The sequence below is a fragment of the Lissotriton helveticus genome, chromosome 10 (genome assembly GCF_964261635.1).
Source record: "Lissotriton helveticus chromosome 10, aLisHel1.1, whole genome shotgun sequence".
NCBI classification, from domain to species: Eukaryota; Metazoa; Chordata; class Amphibia; order Caudata; family Salamandridae; genus Lissotriton; species Lissotriton helveticus.
This window is the reverse complement of record NC_136071.1, coordinates 975,954,684-975,975,921: the sequence shown is the minus strand read 5'-3', so window position 1 is coordinate 975,975,921 and position 21,238 is coordinate 975,954,684. Positions and strand designations below refer to the sequence as shown.

Genomic DNA, 21,238 nt, shown 5'->3' with positions numbered 1-21,238 from the left:
CGGATCTTCAAGTCTGTACTCGAATACAGCATACCGCGCAGAGCAGGGCATGTGCTGTCCAGGCTCGACCTAAAAAGGGCAGCAACATTTCTGAGCAGTTGGACAGCAGCATTCACATGCTGCAACTTCATGTCGCACAAACCAACACACACAGGTTAGTGCCATGAAAAACGAGAAGAATGTCCTCATCGCCAAACCAGCGGCCATTTGTACCTTTTGTTTAATGTAGTTACAGAAGTCTGTTTTTTTTTCTTTTACATTTTTTACTCCTCCCCCCTCCCACTGTGCTTCTTCCTTTCAACACTTTTGCTGCCTCGCTTGTGAGAGTCTCCGCCACGCCCTGCTGCTCTTTCCGTCCTGCCCACACCAAGCTCCTGCTTCATTGCTTTCATCCACTCCCTGTGTCTATTTTTGCAGTTTTATGTAGCTCGAACGTGACCAGAGTGCTTTTACATGAGCACCAGTTACATTACACAAGGTCACATTCATTTGTTTTAGTTACGAGAAGATTGATAAATCACCTTTATTAATTCTGCACTTATGATTATATGTAACTCTTATTACCGTGGATTGACATCCCTGGGGACTTTATGTGTTGTTTTTAGGTCTCTCCTTGCGACGCAGCGCATGTGATGCTCGCCTTGGCGAGATCTATTGTCGATATTGCTTCAGAAGGGGGACAGGAGATGTGCACCTGCCCAGACAGGCGATTTGCAGGTGTACGGCTCGCGTTGTTTGAGCACAACGCGCGCATGGCGTGCTTTCACCTTCCTGGACAGCAGTGGAATAAGAACTAAGTGGCGTTGTATGGGAGTGCAGGGTACTGACTGGAAAGGCTAGTTATTGTCCAGGTGGAGTGCCGCCAAGTTAACAACTGATGGAATATGTTCAGAAGAGACTTCCAAGTGGCAGGATGTTCTTCAGGAGATGCAAGTGGGGAAGTGCATTATGGAGGTGATGTCGTCTTTGGACTAAAAGTTGCCTCTGAGACTACATGATTTTACAAAAAGTCAGTTGTAATTCTTTTCAGTGTGGCAATATTTTTTCAGTGCATTTCATTTTTTACACGATCAGCAATTTTGAATACATTTTGCGGGCGGGGTAGTACATGCAGTTAAAAAAAAAAAGTTGATAGGTGGTATGTTTACAAAAAGTGTCAGCTACTGGCGATCGCAGGCCATCCGTGGATTTTCCCTCAATCGGTTTCAAATTCCATATGAGAAAAAAATCATTTTCATTGCATTTTCGGCGAAGGGGCGGGGCGCCTGCATCTCCTGATAGAAGCCGGGCGTCAGAGGTTGACAATGGCACAATGAGTGCAGGGGGCGTTTATTGTATAGCTGGTGTCTGTTCAAAAGAAGCAGAGCGAAATCACGTTTCTTAATGACATGACCGGTATGTGGGGGCAGTGACCTCACCCTTTGATTGTGTTTCCTTACGGGTGGATGACCGCTACTCCCCACGGAGACATGGCTGCCTTTCCTCTCTGAGGGATGCTATGGTTCCACTCTGTTTTAGGGTCCTTGCGGCGGGATGTCTGTGGTTCCTCCCGGCGGGATGTCTGTGGTTCCTCCCGGCGGGATGTCTGTGGTTCCTCGCGGAGGGGGTCTGAGGTTCCGCATGGAGGGATGTCTTTGGTTCCGCATGGAGGCGATCTGTGGTTCCTAACGGATGGATGTCTGTGGTTCCTCCCTGGGAGATATCTGTGGTTATTTTCTCTCTCTTTGGTTCCTTGCGGAGGGAGTCTGTGGTTCCTCGCGCAGGAATGTCTGTGGTTCCTCACGGAGGGATGTCTGTGGTTCCTCACGGAGGGATGTCTGTGGTTCCTCACGGAGGGATGTCTGTGGTTCCTCACGGAGGGATGTCTGTGGTTCCTCACGGAGGGATGTCTGTGATTTCGCACGTAGGGATGTCTGTGGTTCCGCACGGAGGGATGGCTGTGGTGCCGCACGGAGGGATGGCTGTGGTTCCGCACGGAGGGATGGCTGTGGTTCCTCTCTGGGAGATATCTGTGGTTGTTTTCTCTCTCTTTGGTTCCTTGCGGAGGGAGTCTGTGGTTCCTCGCACAAGGATGTCTGTGGTTCCTCGCGGAGGGATGTCTGTGGTTCCTCGCGGAGGGATGTCTGTGATTCCGCACGGAGGGATGTCTGTGATTCCGCACGGAGGGATGTCTGTGATTCCGCACGGAGGGATGTCTGTGGTTCCTCACGGAGGGATGTCTGTGGTTCCTCATGGAGGGATGTCTGTGATTCCGCACGGAGGGATGTCTGTGATTCCGCACGGAGGGATGTCTGTGATTCCGCACGGAGGGATGTCTGTGGTTCCGAACGGAGGGATGGGTGTGGTGCCGCACGGAGGGATGGCTGTGGTTCCTCTCTGGGAGATATCTGTGGTTGTTTTCTCTCTTTTGGGTTCCTTGCAGAGGGATGTCTGTGGTTCCTCACGGAGGGATGTCTGTAGTTCTGCATGGAGGGGTGTCTGTGGTTCCTCACGGAGGCATGTCAGTGGTTCCTTACTGGGGGGGGGGGGGGCTCTTTGGTTCTTTGAGGAGGGCGACTGCTGCTTCCCATGGAGGAGACGGGTGCGTTTGTTCGGTGTATTAACCTGGTATTTTTAAAGCGCTGCATGCCCCGCTTCAGCCACCATGGAGCGCTTTATAGGGAGGAGTACGGGTTACAGTGGGGTCCGTTTCCACTGAGTATGGGCGTTCCTATGCGGGCCGGTCACACTCCAGGAGAAGTCTGGTGTCACATTTCGAGTTCTGAGTGTACCTCCTCGATGACGTGCCTGCAGTTGGAAAGGGTAGCCCTGTGGTCCCCCTGTAGCCCATTTTAGTTGTCTCTCAGCAGGGATGTCTTTGGTCCATCGTGGCTTGTGTCTACAGTTCCACGGGGTGGAATGTTGATGACTCCTCAGGTCAAGAGATCTGTGGTTGATCATGTGAGAGCCCCGCTCTTCCTCGTGATGTTAGCGTCTGTAGCGGATGCGTCTCTTTTCCTTGGCGTTTGACTAACACATTTATTTCCTCACGGCTGGGGGGTTTCTGTGTTTCCTTCATGTAGGGACAGCTGCATTTATTCGGGGTGGGGCTGTATGCAGTGCTTGAAATGGAAAAATAGAAGTGCCTGCTTGTTTCTGCGAAGTGCCGGTACTCTACAATTGAAAGTATTATGTCCCTCTTAAGAAGCACAGGTACTCTCCCTCTCAAATGAAAAAAGTGCTGGTACTCAGTACCGGACAGTACTGGCCCATTTAAAGCACTGGCTGTATGTATATTTAACAGGGGCTTGGCTGGTTCCTCAGTCTAAGTGTCTGTAGTTCTTAATTCACGGATTCCTTGCCTTCTTTATTTCGTCGGGACGATGGTGTCTGTACCTGGGTTCTGTATTTCCTCGGGTGGGGTGCCTGCAGCTGCTCGTGAAGGAAGGTCTGTTTCCCCGTGGCGGGGGTGTCTGAAGTTTGTTAGAGTGATCGGTCCCTCGGCAGGATCTGCATGCAGGGCAGCCTTTAATATCGGTGTTTCCTTGTGGTGGGTGTTTCTCTATTTCCTTGGGGGAGGTCTGTATTTTGGTGCTTGTTAGGGATGCTTGCATTTCCTCGGAATGGGTGTGCTTGATGTCTGTATTTCCTCAAGAGGAATATGTCTGCAGCGGGGGTGTCTGTGGTTCCTAGGGTAGGATGTCTGTAGCTGCTCAAGTAGGGATGCCTGTGTTTACTTGTGACGGGGGTGTCTGCCGTTCTTTTGAGTGGCTGGTTCCTCAGCAGGATCGGCATGTAGGGGAACCTTTATTGTCTGTAAATGGGGATGTCTGTGGTTCCTCGGGTGGAATGCTTGCAGCTAACTACTCAAGGATCGATGGAGGTGCTTCGTAATGAGGGGGGTGTCTGTAGTTCTTTGGATGTAGTGATTGGTTTCTCGTCAGGTTCGTTATGCCAGGCAGCCTATATTGCCTCTGAATGGGGAGGTCTGTAACGGTGACGCATCTGGTTCCTCGGAAAGGAAGTCTGTGGTTCCTTGTACAGAGATGCTTGTATTTCCATATTGTGATACCTGTAGCTTCTCGTGGAGAACAGTTTTTAGGTCTCGTGACCTACAATGCGCGCAAGCGCATTGAGGGATCGAGAATTCAAGTGCTCGAAATCCTCGTCAAACCAAGGGCTTCTTGCGCTGCGGTTTTCTTAGAGTTCACGTGAATCACATGAGCAAACAAGCACGCGCATTCACGGCCGCACAGCACATCAAAGGGCTCCGCCCAGCCTGCGCTCTGCGGCTTCTCCTCCCCTAATTATTCATGGCCGGCCGCAGGCCGGCCGTACTTTCAGTTTCCCGGCCTGCATTATCAGGTACGTGTTGTTTCACTTTGTTTCACTTTGTCTCCGTGCGTGCGTCTCCCTCGTGGTTTTCCCCCCACCACTCGTGTTGTTCTCTCCCTTGTTTACATGGTGGCTGTGTGCCTTTATTTTGTTCAGCGCAGCTTGCCCAAACAACATTTAAAACATTCTGTGTGGCTTTCCGAGGGTCAACAGCTCACCGTCCCTTTAACTTGCATGGTGTCTTCCCGGTCTGCTCCTCCAATAGGCCGGTGCCTGCACCTTTAAAGCCTGACTTCAGCACTCCAGGGTTGTGACATCCTCTTTCACCACAACGTCCTGCTGTTCTTTTACCACTTTGTTAGAGTGCATGGTTTTCTTACTTTCTCTCTTGTTTATGTTTGTCATCCCTGAAGAGAGTTCCATTCACCTCCTTCATTTCCCCGCCACATTTAAGTTCCCCCACAGTACGTCTGCTCCCTTGCCTTCATCTGTTCATTTCTCCTCCCCCTCCCCAGCCAGCTTCCCTCAGGCCCCTGCTGCTTCACACCCTCATCGCTGCTCGGCCCCCTCCCCTGCCCGCCGTGTCGCATTTCTCCTCCCCTTCTCTGTCTTCCCTCCGTCTTGTTGAAGCTAGGGAAGCGTTGGCTAAACATCCTGTGATCCCGGCACATCACTTAATCTCCCCTTCCTTCTACCATATAAGGACCTGTACCTGGGATTCATGCAGTTGGTGCCAATCATTTCCACTTTAAATACTTGAAATAACATTTCAAATAATAAGCTCCAGATATCAGTTTGGGGAGTGAGAGTTTACCATTTGTAACTGCTGGAGTTGTAATAAGTTAATAAACCAGCTGCTTACCTTAAAAGCCTAAGCTTCCATGTAGGAAATGAGTAACCCGTTTATTTTGACAAATGCAGAGCCTGGTATACATACTATCAATAGTTTAATTCCATTGTACGATATATGCTAGTAATGTGGAAAATTCGTATTGCCAGATGCTCTTCCTACAGGAAGTGTTTTGTGTGTTGCACTCTAACCGCATTCCAGTCAGAATAACTCTATCACACAACATTCAGCAGGCTGCTAAAAGGAGATTTCCGTGGCCTAACTGCTTTGAAAGCTTGATTCTTTGATAGAGCAGAGTCGGTGTTTTATGGTCTGTTTATAAGCTTGTTTCTGCAGTTTGTAATATGTCCTCATTGCAAGTCTTTTGTACCTAAAAACCTCTCCTTTGACGTGGTACTGTCTGGATAATTGAACTCCGACAACGCGTATGAAATCAGATGTGCTTCCATAAATATTACCTTGTTTTGGTCTTTTCTTTATAATTTTACTTTTCTCAAGGATCGGTTTTATATTTTGTGTTGGGCGAACTTGCCTTAGTGGCTTTTCAGAGCTTGCAGATCCCTGGCATGGGTGCACCCTGCTCCTTTAAACTCCAGTGACTGGGGCGTGTTTAGATTATCATGCTGCAGATATGCACTCTCAGACGCCAGTGTTGTGGGGCTGGTGCAATGTTATTGTACAGCGTGTGTGGGGATGACTGACAATCCCACAAGCTGCACCTCTCAAAGGAACGAGAGAGACTTGAACATTGCCAGGCATTTAAAATAAATGATTGTCCTTGAATTATTTATTGATAGTGCACAATTTAGAGTGATGAATATATGTTGCAAAATTTGGAGCCACATGTTACAAATTAACATGTAAATGGTATTCAAAAGTGCAATCGTCTGATTTTATTATGTACTAAAGGAAACTAAATGCAAATAAAAACATTGACATCTTTAGCGTTTCATATTGGAATCACTCAAATCCTCATTTATGCTCTTACTTCTGAGCATTTAAAGCTGTTTTATCATTTTGCAGTTCATTGGTATCTTCAAATCTCTCTTCCCAAGGAAGAATTACTCGGGCTCTCAATTTTCCAAGGCGCATGGGTGTGTGGGTCATCCAGGACAGTGCTTTGCATTCTGAGAATTATAGTCCTGGTTTCATAATAGTCTAAATAGAACAATAGGCCCCAGAATACAATGCAAAAAACCTTCGCTGGATGAGCTACTTGCGCATGTATCCTGAAAACTTGAGCACGTGGGACTTTGTACATTTATGCTTCGAGTATTTTTCTTCCTGAATCACCCTTGTGATTGGTACATTTCCCGCACAACTGCTTTAACATTGAACATTTGTTCAAGTATTGATAAAGCATAACAGGTTTGTTTTTTGTACCTTGAGCACACTTGGGCACACACTATACTGCTGTTCTTAAAATATGGGCATTGCCAGGCATAAGTATACATATTTTCAAAGTCGAACAGAAACAAGCACCAAAGCAAACGTAATGCGTTACGTTAAGCAAGACAGGCTCAGGTTGATGTATAAAAAGGTGCACTGAGTGAAGTGCAACCGGGGACGTCTGAGTAATATCTTAGTAGAACACTTCTGGATGTCTCATGAGATTGCTGTATGATGTTCCTTGTGGTGGTTGTGCATCAGGAGGACAGCTGGAGAATAGCTTATGCACAGTTTTAGGGCATAGGTGTGCATTGTGGGGGCATGGGTGTGTAGTGGGGTATAGGTGTTTTGTGGGGACAGTATGTTTGAAGCTTTATTGCAAATGTCACAAAAAAATGTTAATATTTCACTTCTGTTCTTGGATTTTAGTCACTGAACATAATCTTCACAACAGTTATTTACAAAAGTTTAAGCTATTGCCATTAAAAATTACAATCACTTTTATTTAAGTATTAATTATTTAAAAAAATTAAAAGCCAATGTTAATTGTAATATCAATACATCTAAGTAAAGGCAATACAAAACATGTGACATTACAAATACTAAAAGTGTCACATATGCTAAAGTTGAAAGTATTGGCATTGTAAATCACAAAACATAAATATAAAATGTCATTTACAAAACCAATAGCTCCAACTTTCCTACTGCGAGACCTATTGGCAACGTCAGTGCTTGTTAAACTTGCCAGTGCTTGCTTGCTGGTACCAGTGCGTGTTTGCAACTGCCGAGAGGAAGGCCGAGCTTCACACATGCCCTCTAATTAAGACCGGCTTTGGTAGTGAGCTTCACTGAGGAATCGCTTTAACTGGAGCTTGGAGAAGAGAAACACGCATTTGCAATGCAGAAGGTCTCGCATTTACACGAGTTTGAGCTATTGAAATTGCAAATAATAATGCCTTTTTTGTTGTTTTTGTTTTAAAAACATAAATAAAAGTCATTGTTATGTACAATGCCAAAACTCTCGTAACTGCGAGACCAATTGCATTGCAAATGCTTGTATTAGGAGGTTGTGACAACACTGTTTTTTTTGGCAACTCAGAAAGTGTCTTTTTACAAAGCTCCATACCCCTGCGTTTAATATCACACCCCCAGACCATGTAATGCTGTTATCTGCTTTTGGAGCTTTCCCCGACCTTGCATCTGCAAGTGTCTGTACCGTTGCGCAGATGTTGCCTCAGACACCCAGGCTATCAATCCAGAACTATTAGCTTTGCCAATGCTTGGTGTTAACTGTGTTACACGTGTAGGACCTTGTAAATAATGCACAGATGTGAACTAACCGTACCAAATATACTGTTTTCCACTTTCCGATGTGGAGTTATACATGTGTAATACACATTATGGAATCCATATATTCACATTCAATTTAGGTACAAGGAACGAGAACTTGTTTCCTAGTTACCGACAGTAAACCAATTCAGATCATTGCTCAGGCAGGATCTAGTACATCATAAATCCCTAATGCCCAATTCGGATTAAACTACCCTACACACCAGCCTCCAGTCAGGGGAGACTGGGACTAGAAGAACTGGTAAAGCACTTGGTTGGTGTATTTTAACTCGGTACTGGCCACACACAAGCGCTGTTTCCTCTGTGCCCCTTATCCTCCCTTTTTCCCCCACACTGGCTGTACCTAGCCTGCCTGCAGCACTCCAAGCTTAGTGGGGCAACATTCTGAGCGGATAGGGGGCTGGTATGCTCGCTTTATTAACAGTGCCTAGAAGTGAGCAAGGGAGGTGCTGCCTGTTTTGGTAATGTCGATAGCTTGCTTTAACGTCATTCATACCGCACAATCCCATGTGCGTTATTATAGAGTCCTGTATGAACCCTGTGCTTTTCTGGGCATCACTACTTAATATCACATTACCTCCTCGTCATACCTCCCTGTCAGTCATTAACGCTTGAGCAATAGCTCCTCACCACAGAAATTCCAAGCAAAAACTCCCTTGGCCCATCCCTACCCTCCAGGCCAATCCCAGATCCTGTGGCACATAATCTCTGACTGCAGCACATACTGTTGTCTTTTTTCTGCGGATTTGAGGGAAGCTCTCTGCTAGTGGTAACTGCTTCCTCCAGTTCGTGATTCACTATAGGTGTGGGATGGTCTGCTGTAACGACCGTTGTATTGGGTTTGCTTGAAGTCCCTGCTATAGTGAGACTATACAATCCTCCTTGTTGGGCCTGTTCTTCTCTTCAGGTCGCTGGCGGTGTGCCTGTTAGGGGGGCAGGGGTGGGGGGAGGAGAGGTGTTTGGCTTCCCGGGTCTGCTTATAGATGTTGTGGGTTCTCCTCTGACCATAGCTCATCATGGAGGGGGTTAAACGGTTCGAGAAGAGTAACCACCTGGAAGAGGAGGAGATGGTTGCTGGGTTATCCACTACTCCATCCTTGGCTGAGGTACAGAAAATTATTGAATCCGCAGTGGCCTCGGCCTTTCTGGCTAGGGAGTCAAAAGGGCCTAAAAGGCAGAAGTTGGATGCACCTGATGAGGAGGTGAAGGGTTTGTTTGTCCAAAGGGCAAACTTTCACACTATTCTGCAACATGTGCTGGACAATTTGGGGTTCCCTGATCCCCTGGGGGGTGAATGTCAGAGGAATTCTTCGCCAGCTATCAGAGGAGGGAGCCTGAGTGCCTTCCTGTTCACAAGTCATTGTGGAATGTGCTGGAAGGATATTGATAAACATACCTCTCCTCGGTTTCTGGCTAAGAGATATCCTTTGCAGGGTATCTCGGAGGAATTTCCTTCTGTGGTAAAGATGGATTTCCTGCTGGCTCCACTGGCGTCTACGAGCCTGGTGGTTTCCGATGATGCGGTTCAATCTGATCCAGGGGACAAGTGGGTGGAAGAGGCTTGAGAAGGTCCTTTGCGGCTTCCAACCTTGCGGTTCGTTCTGCGGCATATACTAGTTATTTAATTCAGTCACTATGGAAGGACTGTCAGTGTATTTCGAAACAGCTTTTGCAGGAGTAGGATCCCTCTGAGTCTTTGACAATGTTGCAACAGCAATTGCGTTTCTTGGCTGAGTTCTCCTTTGATTTCCGTAGTGCTGCGGCGGCTGGTGCCTCGGTGGGAGCTTGGAGTCAGTTGTGGCTTAATCCTTGGAAAGCGGACGCAGCACAAAAGGCTGTGCTCATGAAGATTCCTTTCACGGGCTCCAAACTGTTTGGGGAACCGTTGGAGGCTTTGATAAAGAAGACGGCGTAGGACAAAAAGTGGTTGGCTCTGGTCCACTCATTGCAGAAGGGGAAGTTTGGTGGGTATAAACAGGTTTTTGGGCATGCCTTTCAGACTAAAAGGTTGCCCTTTCGTGGTATGGGAAGTGGCCAGGGTGTCCCTTCCTTCCACAAAGTCCCGGGGACAGCATGGTCTCATGTGCTTCTGGTCCTTCCAAATCATGACTGTACGAGGGGTTCGGAGGGGGCTCCGGTTGGGGGTTGCCTCGGGTCTTTTTTTCCGGTCTGGGAGGAGTTTGTCAGAGATCCATGGGTCCTACGGATTGTCAGACTGGGGTATCCGATCGAATTTGGGGAGCCTCCGGGGAAGGTTTTCCGGGCTACCCCTGTTCAGCAGTCTCCAGTAAAGTGTCGGGCTCTTTTGGAGGGGTGCAGGACCTGGTTTCCAAAGGAGCTGTGGTGAGGGTGCCTGTGAATCAGCAGGGACAGGGGGTTTATTGTACCCTGTTTCTGATCCAAAAACCCAATGGGGACTTCCGTCCTACTCTGGATCTGAAGGCCATTAATTTGTGCATCCCTCATTGGTCTTTCAAAATAGTGTCTCTACAGATAATTCCACCCTTCCTGTAGGTGGATGATTTCCTCGCTTCTCTGGATCTCAGGGACGCCTATTTTCATATGCCGGTGCACAAGGCTTCACAAAGATTTCTGCGGTTTTGATTGGGCATCAATCATTACCAGTTCCAGGTATTGCCCTTTGGTCTTTCTGCCTCTCCGAGGGTGTTTACTTAGGTGTAGGCACCCTTTATTGGATTGTTGCCTGCTCACGGGATTCAGGTGTTTTCTTACTTGGATTACTGGTTGATATCTTTCTCTTCTTTCCTTAACACTTTTGAGTCTCATGACGAGCTCAGCTCGTCATGAGCCACGGTGCTCGTGTGCTCATGACGAGCTGAGCTCGTCATGAACGTTAAAACGCTCGCATGCTGGGCAAATTCCCCTGCTGTGCGAGCGTTCTAAAGAAACGGGTGTGGTTATGACGAGCTCAACGACTACCGTGGCTCATGACGTGCTGAGCTCGTCATGAGCACGGGGGCGCTGTGCGCGCCCCCCGCCCCCCAGCACAGCAGGGGAATTTGCCCAGCTGTGAAGGGGTTAAGGCTCAGTCACATATCCGGGATGTTTGCCGTCTCCTGCAGAAGTTTGAGTTGGTTCTGAACTTGGAGAAGTCCCATCTGTACCCCACTCAGGAACTGCTGATCATTGGGGGGGAAGGGGAGTCTTCAACACAAGGCTGGGGAAAGTTTCCCTGTAGGAGCCTCGTAGACTGACCCTGGTGCGAGAACTGAGGAAGGTGCTGGTCTCCCCTTCTTCCACGGCTCAGCAGTGGTTGAGGGTTTAGGGGTTGATGTCTGCAACGGTGATGATTGTTCCATGGGCCCGGTTGCACCTGTACCCTCTGGTGAATGATGTTCTGGGGCATTGGTGTCCGGGGTCTCAGGATTATGACCAGTTGATTCCAGGGTGTGTGGAGATTTCCTGGGAATTGTCCTGGTGGCTGGAGGATCAGAACCTCTTGCAGGGCTCTTCATTTGTGTCCCAGGAACGGTTGGTGCGGACTACGGATGCCAGCAAGCTGGGTTGGGGGGCTTTGATGGCTCTGGAGTCTGTTCAGGGGATTTGGTCGGTCCAGGAAGCTGGGATGTCCCCCAGTTGAAGGGAATTAAAAGCTGTTTAGTTGTCCTTAGCGCATTTTCTTCCTTGTGTCCTGCAACAAGATGTGCTGGTGAGGACGGACAACATGTGTGGGGTGTTGTCAACCGCCAGGGGAGTATGAAGGTGGCTTCCCTCAACTTGTTAACGCAGCAGATTTGCTGGTGGGCAGAGTTGAACTTGTTGCCTCTTGAGGGCGTTGCATTTGCCGGGGCTGTTTAACTAGGAGGCGGACCGCTTGAGCAGGTTGTTTACCTCTTTACTGGAGATGTTTGACGCCTGAGGTGTTTGGGGTGCTAATGGGGCGGTTTTGGGTCCCTATGGTGGACCTGTTTGCAGCCCCGGGGAACGCCTTGAGGGAGAGGTATTGCTCTCTGGTTCAGTTGGACTCGGTTTGGAGGGTGGATGCTCTGTCCTTTCTGTGGGAGGGGGGCTAGATGTATGCCTTTCCTCCAATTGCCTTGATTATGAGGGTCCTACTGAAGGTCAAGTTGGAACGGGTATCTGTCATCCTGGTGGTGCCTGCCTGGAGCCAGAGACCTTGGTTCCCTCTGTTGTGAGGTTGCTTTTGGGGCCTTGCTGGCCGTTGCCGGTGGCTCCTTGTCCCCTATTGTTTCCTCCTCTCCCAGGATTGTCTTGTCCGATTGCATCTGGCGGCCTGATTGGAGGATGAACCTCGTGGCTATGGGGTGTTCTCCTGAGGTAACTCAGTTTATCCAGCAGTCCCGGTTCCCTTTGACTCTTAAATCCTATGCTAGGCATTGGGTTTCTTTTCAGCGTTGGTGTACGGCTTGGGCCTGGTCTGTTATGGAGGTGGATCCTGTGCATGTCTTGGATTTCCTGAAGGATGGCTTCGACTTGGGTCTGGATGTTTCTTTGTTGCAGGCTCAGTGGGCAGTGGTGAGGGCCTTTCGGGGTCCGGTATGTGAGCCTGTTGCTCCTTTGGTGTCCCGGTTGTTGAAGAGTTGTTTCCTTGAGAAGCAGATGGCCAAGTCCTTTACACCGGGCTGGGATCTTCCGTTGGTGCTGAGGGCTTTGCAGGCTGCTCCGTTTGAGCCACTGGTGGAAGTGTCTCTGCGGTTTCTGACTATCACGTTGGTTGTCCTTGTCGCTATCACCACGGCTTGGGGAGTTGGGCTTGTTGCTTTGTTCTGAGCCCTTTTCCAGTTTTTTTCTGAATCTGGTTGTTCTCCTGCCTGAACCTTCCTTTGTTCCTAAGGTTCCTTCCTCGTTTCACTGCTCGGAGGATCCGGTTCTACCTGTGTTGTCTCCTGATCCTCTTTCGGTGGATGAAGTGCGGCTGCACTGTTTGGATGTTAAACAAGCTCTTGAGGTTTACTTAGTTGGTACTAGAGCTTTCGGTAAGGTGGATTCTCTTTTTGTGACCTTTGTCCTGGCGGGCCAGGGTCTAAAGAATTCTGGTGCTACTCTGTTGGTGGCTGAGGTAGGATGTGGGGGCGACTTATGAGGCCAGTGGGGTGCTGGTGCCTGGGTTGGTTCAAAGGAGATTGACTCCGGGGTGTCTGCTTCCTGGGCTTGTTTTCAGGGGGCCTCTATGGCAGAGATCTGCAAGGCCGCTACATAGAGTACTCCACACACCTTTATACCCCATTATTGTTTGATGGTGAGTGGGACTAGGTCTGCAGGCTTTGGGGACGCTGTGTTGCGTTCTGTACAGGTGGAGTGACTTTCTGCTTTTTTGTGTTAATAAAGTCTGTTTACTGCTCTGTGGTGAAGCCGATTCTTGCTTTGGTATCTGCTCATGCGTTACTAAATGTGACGGGGAGGTCTGACGAGGAGGTAATGACTAGTTACTTACCGGTAATCGTCGTAGACCTCCTGGTCACAGTCCTGGTTCCCATCCCTCCCTCCCTGTTCTTGTGCTTGGTGGTATAGGATTTGCTGCAGTGGATTAGAGGATATGTGCCACAGGTTGTGGGAATGGCCTGGAGGGTAGGGATGGACCAAGGGAGATTTTGCTTGGAATTTCTGTGGGGAGGAGCTATCGCTCATACGTTAACAACTGTGACTGGGAGATCTACGACTCGGAGTAATGAATATTACCGGTAAGTAACGGTCATTCCCAGCAGCAAAATACTGCAATACGGGCTCACAGAGCCATTCAAGTGATAGAGTGCCTGGAAGAGGGCGCTAAGGCGCTATTCATAGTTGTTGAGATGCGCTCCGCGATTTCAAGCCAGCAACGTGGTGTGTGCACACAAACGGGAACACACGGCCTGGCACACTGCCCTGTTACTACGGAGTTGTACCAGACGCATGCTAGGACCCCATTGCATCATTCATGCCAGCATGCCTTGGCACACCGGTTCATAAGTTAAAAACAATGGTTATAATGCGATTTCAGCGCGCATTCCAAGTATATGAACAAATATAATCGCCACACTTCATGAGCCTAGTTTTTCTAAAATGTCATATTAGGGTATGATTGTGCACACTATTGCATAAAACAATTAATTCTCTGCAACAGACCAAGCCCACCTGCAGTGGGAGCGTTAATCAAATAGAACTCCATTTTGAGCGACACACATTTTAAACCAAGTTCTCATTGTGACAGTGCTGTAGTCGCCACCAGTAAAGAGTGTTTCTCATGAAAGCAGATTGAGTGCTTTTCACTTTTTATCAGTCTGCACTGAAATCAGCCTCGTGTTCCCTGATCTTTTGATAATGAACGATGGAAAATTACCCACTGACTCTGGCCTCGTCCCAGGCTTTAGGCGTCTCCGCTGCAGCCCATTCACCTGGCGTTCATTGACTTAAGGACTCACTCAGAACACAGTGTAAGGAAGTACCCAAGTACCCAGAGCAAATGACATCTCTTCTGGTGTTATCATGCTGTTAAAACTGTTGTGCAAACTTCGGAAATACCACCTCCAGTTAGGGGTGCACTACAAGAAAGCATTATATGCGGCTAGGGAGTCAGGCCGCCTACCGGCGGATTGGAGGCATGCCGAAATAGTGGTCTTTTGCAAGCCAGGGAGACCCCCCCGAACGTCATGAATCATATAGACCTATATCGCTTCTGAATGTTGAGGCAAAGATACTGGCCAACGCCCTTGCCAATCGCCTCCTTCCGTTAATCACTACCTTGGTCCACCCGGACCAGGCGGGCTTTATGCCACATAGAGCAGAAAGACACAACATTCGGCGGGCTCAGGTGGCTTTGGAGATGATGCGAGCCACGGGAACCCAGGCGGCTCTTATGCTGGCTGATATAGATAGAGCCTTTGACTCGTTGAGTTGGGTTTATTTATTTATTTATTTATTTATTTATTTATTTTTCACCACATCTCTGATTGTATTGTTACAATACAGCAACTTGGTGAAAGTTTGAAAATTGCCAGCCCCTGTCTTACACCATGCATATTGCACCTTCTTTAATAACTTTTTATCCATTTGACCTAGAAACAAATGTTCTCTATTGACATCTTCAAATTATTCTGCATATATCAGAATATGTGACAAATCCATAATCATGGAAGTAATGCAGTGATTGCATAATTGTATTGCAATGCAGTGGCCCTGCCTATAGCTATTGAAATGGCATAATACTTGCAGTATGGCAAGAGACTTGTATAAGGGTCCCAGAGGTACAAATGCTAAAGTCACATGTCATACAACTTTTAAAGAAATTATTTTATTATTTGGGCTTGTCATATTTATCTAGGTTTGTTCCATTATGAGAGAAACGCCTGCACTGTAAAAAACAAAAATGTATACCCTGCTAAACTGGGAATGATCAAAACCTGTACATATGTAACAGATCCAATGTGAAATCGTAGAAATTACCATACTATGCAAATTGACCATCATTGAGCACGGTTTATTTACACGCACTCCTGCCTCGCCTGAATCTCGGACCCCAGTTTCTATCGTACATACGGCTGCTGTATACAGACTTGACGGCGTCTGTGAGAGTAGCGGGGGCTGTCTCGGGCACCTTTCCTATTGGACGAGGCACCCGACAGGGGTGCCCCCTCTCGCCGTACCTGTTTGCCCTCGCCATTGAGCCTTTGGCGGCGTGGGTGCGCATGGACGCGCAGATGAAGGGCTTCGAATGGGAGGCTGGGCCATCTGAAAGGATCGCGCTCTATGCCGATGACGTGCTCTTCTTCCTCACAGACCTCAATAGGTCAGGACCGAGGGTCCTTGAAATTATGCGGGTGTTTGGGGAGGTGTCGGGACTCCATCTAAATGCGCGGAAATCCACACTGTGGACTCTGGGGGACAGTACGGAGCTGGGCACCTGGGCATTGGCCCTGCAGGGAGCGACCGGGGGTATTAAGTACCTAGGGGTGTTCCTAACGGACATTCCTGGAGTCTCGTGGGAGCGCAATGTTATCCCAGTCTGGGACCGAGTCTGGTTGGACATGAAAACATGGTCTTGTATGCCCTTGAATCTTTATGGACGCTCGGCCATTTTTAAGATGGTGGCCCTCCCTCGTCTGCTCTATCAGCTGCAGAACCACCCCTACCCTATATCGCCGCAGTGGTATCGCCGCAGTGGTTCGCCAGGTCAATTCGGCACTGGGCCGCGGGCGCAGTGAGAGTGGAGCTCCGCACCTGTTTCCTCTCCACATATTGTGGCGGCTTGGCATCATCGGATGTCCTGTCATATTATCAGGCATCTCACTTGTTAGTATTGAATGAGTGGTGGTATGGAGATCGGGGTGATCCGGCTTACGCCCTGGAGAGGTATTTGATGAAGCCAGACACCCTACATACGCTATTGTACTCGGCAGGGAAGAGGAAGAGGCTCCCAGTGGTCACACATGTGGTCTTTCAGGTCTGGCGACGGGCGCTCTGTCGCATGGGATGGTGGAACAGGTTGACTGAGGAGACCCCGTTGTGGCAGAATGGTCGCTTACCGGCCTTGGCAGCCTTGCAGGGGTTCCGTGGCTGGGACGCAATAGGGATCTCGACGCTGGGCCATGTAATGAAAGGCACGACCCTTAAATCATTCCAGGAACTGAGGGACGAATATGACATGCCCCAAACCCAGTTCTTCAAATATTTGCAGTTCCGGCATGCCATCTCCCCTGCCCTGGAGGGTCTAGACTCCTTACCTGAATTCAGCCCTTTGGAAGCTAAGTTATTTATGGGAGAGTTAGAGGACAAGAAAATATCCCGCATCTACCAATCGTTGGTTATCCGTTGCTCATCCTCTCTAGATAAATTGTGGACTACATGGGAGGGAGATGTGGGAGTGCTGGAAGAAGAAGATTGGAGGGAGGCTCTTGCTGCTCCTAGGGAGGCGGCCGTTGCCGTGGCGCTTCATCCAATTTAAATATCTACATAGAGCTTACTACACTAGAGAGAGACTGTGGCGCGCCGGTTTGATTGCATCCCCCGACTGTCTGAGATGTGGCCGGGAGGTGGGCACATTCCTACATACGGTATGGTCTTGTGGGGCACTGGAGAGATTCTGGACGAGTTTGTGGGACTGCTTAGATGAGGTATTGGGCTGGAAGCTCCCCCGTATATCGCAGCTGGGCCTTATCCATGTAATGGAACAAGTGGGTGGCAACATCTACAAACGACACTAACTGCTCCTTGGCCTTACTGTGGCCAAAAGGGATGTGGCCCGCGCCTGGAAGGACCCTAGGGCCCCCCATTAGGAGTGTGGAAACAGGGATTAGATTACTGTATGGGACTAGAGCGTCCAGTGTTTGAGGCCCGAGGTTGCCCCAGGAAGCACTGCAAAATATGGAAGAGATGGGCGGAGTACAGGGGATTGTGGCTGGAGCCGCCAGCACAGCGGGATGTCGCTGCTGAACAATTGTTATGAGAACCGGGGTAAGGGAAGATATGCATCATCAGTTTATAATTACTATTTTCTTGGACCTGTAAGGACATCGTGAAAGGGGCTAGGGCGGGATCCGGGAGGGGGTAGTTATTGCGGGGCAGGGGGGGTGGGAGAATTATGTTTTATTCTTAACTGCTGTATTGATTGCTACGCTTTGCATTTTGATCATATACTCACAGCTCCTCCGGTGTTCGGAGTACTGTGGTTGCCTTGCAATCTCACTCAACAAAACAATAAAATTTTGTTCTGAAAAAAAACTGTTGTGCAAACAAGTGCGCACAAGTGTTATTTGCGCCATTTTAAGATTTTGTCTACAGCACGGAAGCACTGTGAACGAAAGCTATTGTCCTTTAAAACTAAAAATCTTAGATAGGGCTTTGAGCCTGCCCATTACTTACCATTGATTGGTTCCCACGTCACTCATTTCTTTATCTACAATAGGTCAGCACCTCCTTTTCGCCTGCAGCTTCCTAATGGCCTTAGAGTCTTTATCAGTGCTATGGAGCATGGACTAAGTACAACTTTCTGTGGCCAGTGTTGTTCCCACCACTGGCCGAAGGCTCCTGCTCGTACTTTTTTTTTTTTTTGTGGTCACTGTTGGACATGCACGGTTATTGAGTGGATGTCCAAAATTAACTTCCCCTTGCGCCCCCGCCCTCCATTGATTTTTTTTTTTCACTCATTCACCTCTCGCCCTTCTCCTAGTCTCTAATGTGTTGACTCCCCTCAACCCCCCGCACTGTGCAACATGGCTTAAAGGAAAAAAGCGCTATGACAAGGTCAATTGTGGCTGCCTCATAGCTTTTTTTTTTTTTAATACATTGTTTTACTTTAAGCCATGTTTCACTGCAGCTTAACCACCATGCAACATCTATTTTTTGTGTGAAAAAGCGGATAGATTTCTTAGGCGAAACGTATTGGCTTTGGCAATGCTTGTTTAAATTACTTCTGGCAACTGTGCCTGATGCACTGATGCGATCACTACTGGTATTCTTGTACATGGTGGCCACTAATGTAATCTTGTCTGAAGTGGTCACTAATATATCTGTTAGTAACCCAGGATAATTTATATTGGACATAAGAAGCTCATATTATAGAAAAGGTTGACATCTTCAGATATAGATGAATATTTAAAGTGTTTTTGCAAATATGTGAGCGTGAAATATGCCTACAGACTTTGTAGTACCCCAAACTCTTTTCACCAATGTTTATTTTTAATTGGAATACATTTTTTTGTTCTAATTTCTCACCTCTTCTGTCGTCAGGGTCAAGCTGTGGAAGTGTCATGGGGCAAGGAGCCTGTGTTCTTCAGTTGGGTGGAAATACGACACTATGGTTACCAAGGTGACAATGTTGCAGAACTGAACAGGCAGATGGGAGAGAAGCTTGGAATTAAAGATGGTGAACAGGTGGGAAACGCTGAACAAATTATATTTTACAAAAACTCACAAGTACTTAAAATATTCAGGTCTACTTTTCGGATGCATGTATTTATAATTGAATGTTGACCCGCGGAAGAATCATTATTTCAGTGCCTCAATCTTCATGTTTTCCAAGCACATAGTGAGGCCTTCAGCCCTCCATCCCAACAATTCATACTGATGAATTGCAACAGGTGATCTTTGCCCACCGCAATCCTCTCTCCTTTATCTCTCTCTGCAGTGTATATTTGCGGTTATATAGTTGATTAGAGAGACCTCATGTCGGGCCTCACATGACCGAGTTCATGCATGAATGATAAACTGGGAAGCTGTTGATTTGGCTGGCCACCTGCAATTCTGCTTTCAAAATCATCTTGACCATGCTAGATGCAGGAGGACAGAAAGTAGAGTCCGCGGTGGAGATCAGAGCCACCTTTGCTGCCTATTACTGATATAGAGATATATATATATATATCTGCAGTGCTCCCAGGGTGGATGTGATAGCCCCTTAATGGCTGATCTTCCCCTAGCATCGATGTTTGCTGCTGACCGGGAGGCTCTTGAGCAAGAAATCACAGTAGAAGAAATCGAAAGGGCCATTGGGGATTTGCAGTCTGGCAAGACCTCCCAGTATGACCGGTTTCCCATCGAGTTTAATAAGAAATCTATATCCCTTTTTATCTCCCCTGGTGCTGAAGGTGTACTGAGAATCCGTAGACTGGCAGCTGGCAGCTTGTTACTTAACGAGGAGTCGACTGCACTGTTTGTTCGGCTCTGCATTTTGGCTTAATTTTGGGCTGCACTATGCTCGAGGCTTGAACTGAGAGGGACGTGTAGGAGTGCATAAGACTTTTATTTTACGTTTTTTCCTCATTTCATCACTGCATTTTTTCCTCTAATCCTGTCTGCCGTCCCCTGCAATACTCTCCAGCCGCACTGTCTTCTGGGAGTTGAAGTTTCATTTTGCGCCACCATGGTAGAATCAACATGTGACTTGGGGGCGGTGGCTCACTTACCTTCCAATGAGGGTGGTACTGGACATTTCGAAAATGCAGGTGGGGTCATCACGTGTCAGCAACAGCAACCGAAGAAGGCTCATTGCCGAAATGCATCTTGCTACGCTGTCTGTCAATAAAAACGGCTCCTACATTGTTCCCTCGCGTGGCCTCTTCTCCTTCCTTATCTGCGGGGAGTGCTGCTTTATATATATATATATATATATATATATATATATATATATATATATATATATTTTATATATATTTTATATATATATATTTATATTTCCAGTTTTCCCCGAAGGGGAAGATTATCTCTGCGCACTCCCGGATATAAAATTACACAGCCATAGCATCCAAATAGTAGTTCAGTTTTCAATTTATTTTAGCAAGCCAGCTGCACCTGACGCGTTTCGGTCTCTGCGGAGACCTTGCTCACAGGAAAACAATCACTACGTTTTTTTGGTGAGTTTAAATAAAATGAAAAAAGTGCAAACATCCTGTCATTATGTATACATCACTTCCTGTTGCTAACACAGGAGTTGTGGGACATGTAGTTTTGCAACATATTGCCAATTATCACGACAATTTTTAAACTTGTGTAACTATGAAGATAACTGAGTTTAAACTAATAATAATTTATACAATCATTTTAATTCTATTAAACCCCCTGGTGGGTATATGCAAAATTTGCCAACACCATTATCATCACCTAAATAGCTTAATCTGTAAGCTGCATTATTCAACTCACATTTGTTCATACAACCCTCCGGTGGGTGAATAAAAATTCCAAAAATTATTCATAATTTTTCATAATTTTCGTCCCATTATTCTCATGTTTGCACGTGAAGAGATTTTTAAACCATATATTTAAAGAAATTAAGGTAGGTAAAAAGGTTACTAAGAGAGATGATTCATGTTTGTTTCCTTTTCAATACAGTTTGTTGGAAGTTCACAGGTGGCAATGAAGTTCTTCATCCAAGTTAATCCCGAAGGGGTTCATGGTCCGAAAGTTCATTATGTGTTTTGACTCCTTTTGTCTCATTATTTTTTCACGGTCTCCTCTTTGATTTGCTCCCACACTTTCAATCCCATAAAATGTTAGTTCTTTCCAGTTGCCTTTGTGTTCTTTTTCCATGTGCTTAGCCATGGCGTTGCTTTTGTCACCATTAGCACATGGAAAAAGAACACAAAGGCAACTGGAAAGAACTAACATTTTATGGGATTGAAAGTGTGGGAGCAAATCAAAGAGGAGGAGACCGTGAAAAAATAATGAGACAAAAGGAGTCAAAACACATAATGAACTTTCGGACCATGAACCCCTTCGGGATTAACTTGGATGAAGAACTTCATTGCCACCTGTGAACTTCCAACAAACTGTATTGAAAAGGAAACAAACATGAATCATCTCTCTTAGTAACCTTTTTACCTACCTTAATTTCTTTAAATATATGGTTTAAAAATCTCTTCACGTGCAAACATGAGAATAATGGGA

At 47.2% G+C, this 21,238-nt stretch overlaps 1 protein-coding gene across 2 annotated transcripts in view; it reads left to right on the top strand.

The window, feature by feature from the left end:
- Positions 1-21,238, top strand: part of PEX1 (peroxisomal biogenesis factor 1) — a 628,515-nt gene that overhangs the window by 49,494 nt on the left and 557,783 nt on the right. For both annotated transcript variants that reach the window (XM_078663649.1, XM_078663648.1), the window contains exon 2: positions 18,590-18,733. In XM_078663649.1, coding sequence (XP_078519775.1) covers positions 18,590-18,733 — 144 coding nt within the window. The remainder of the gene's footprint in view (positions 1-18,589; positions 18,734-21,238) is intronic.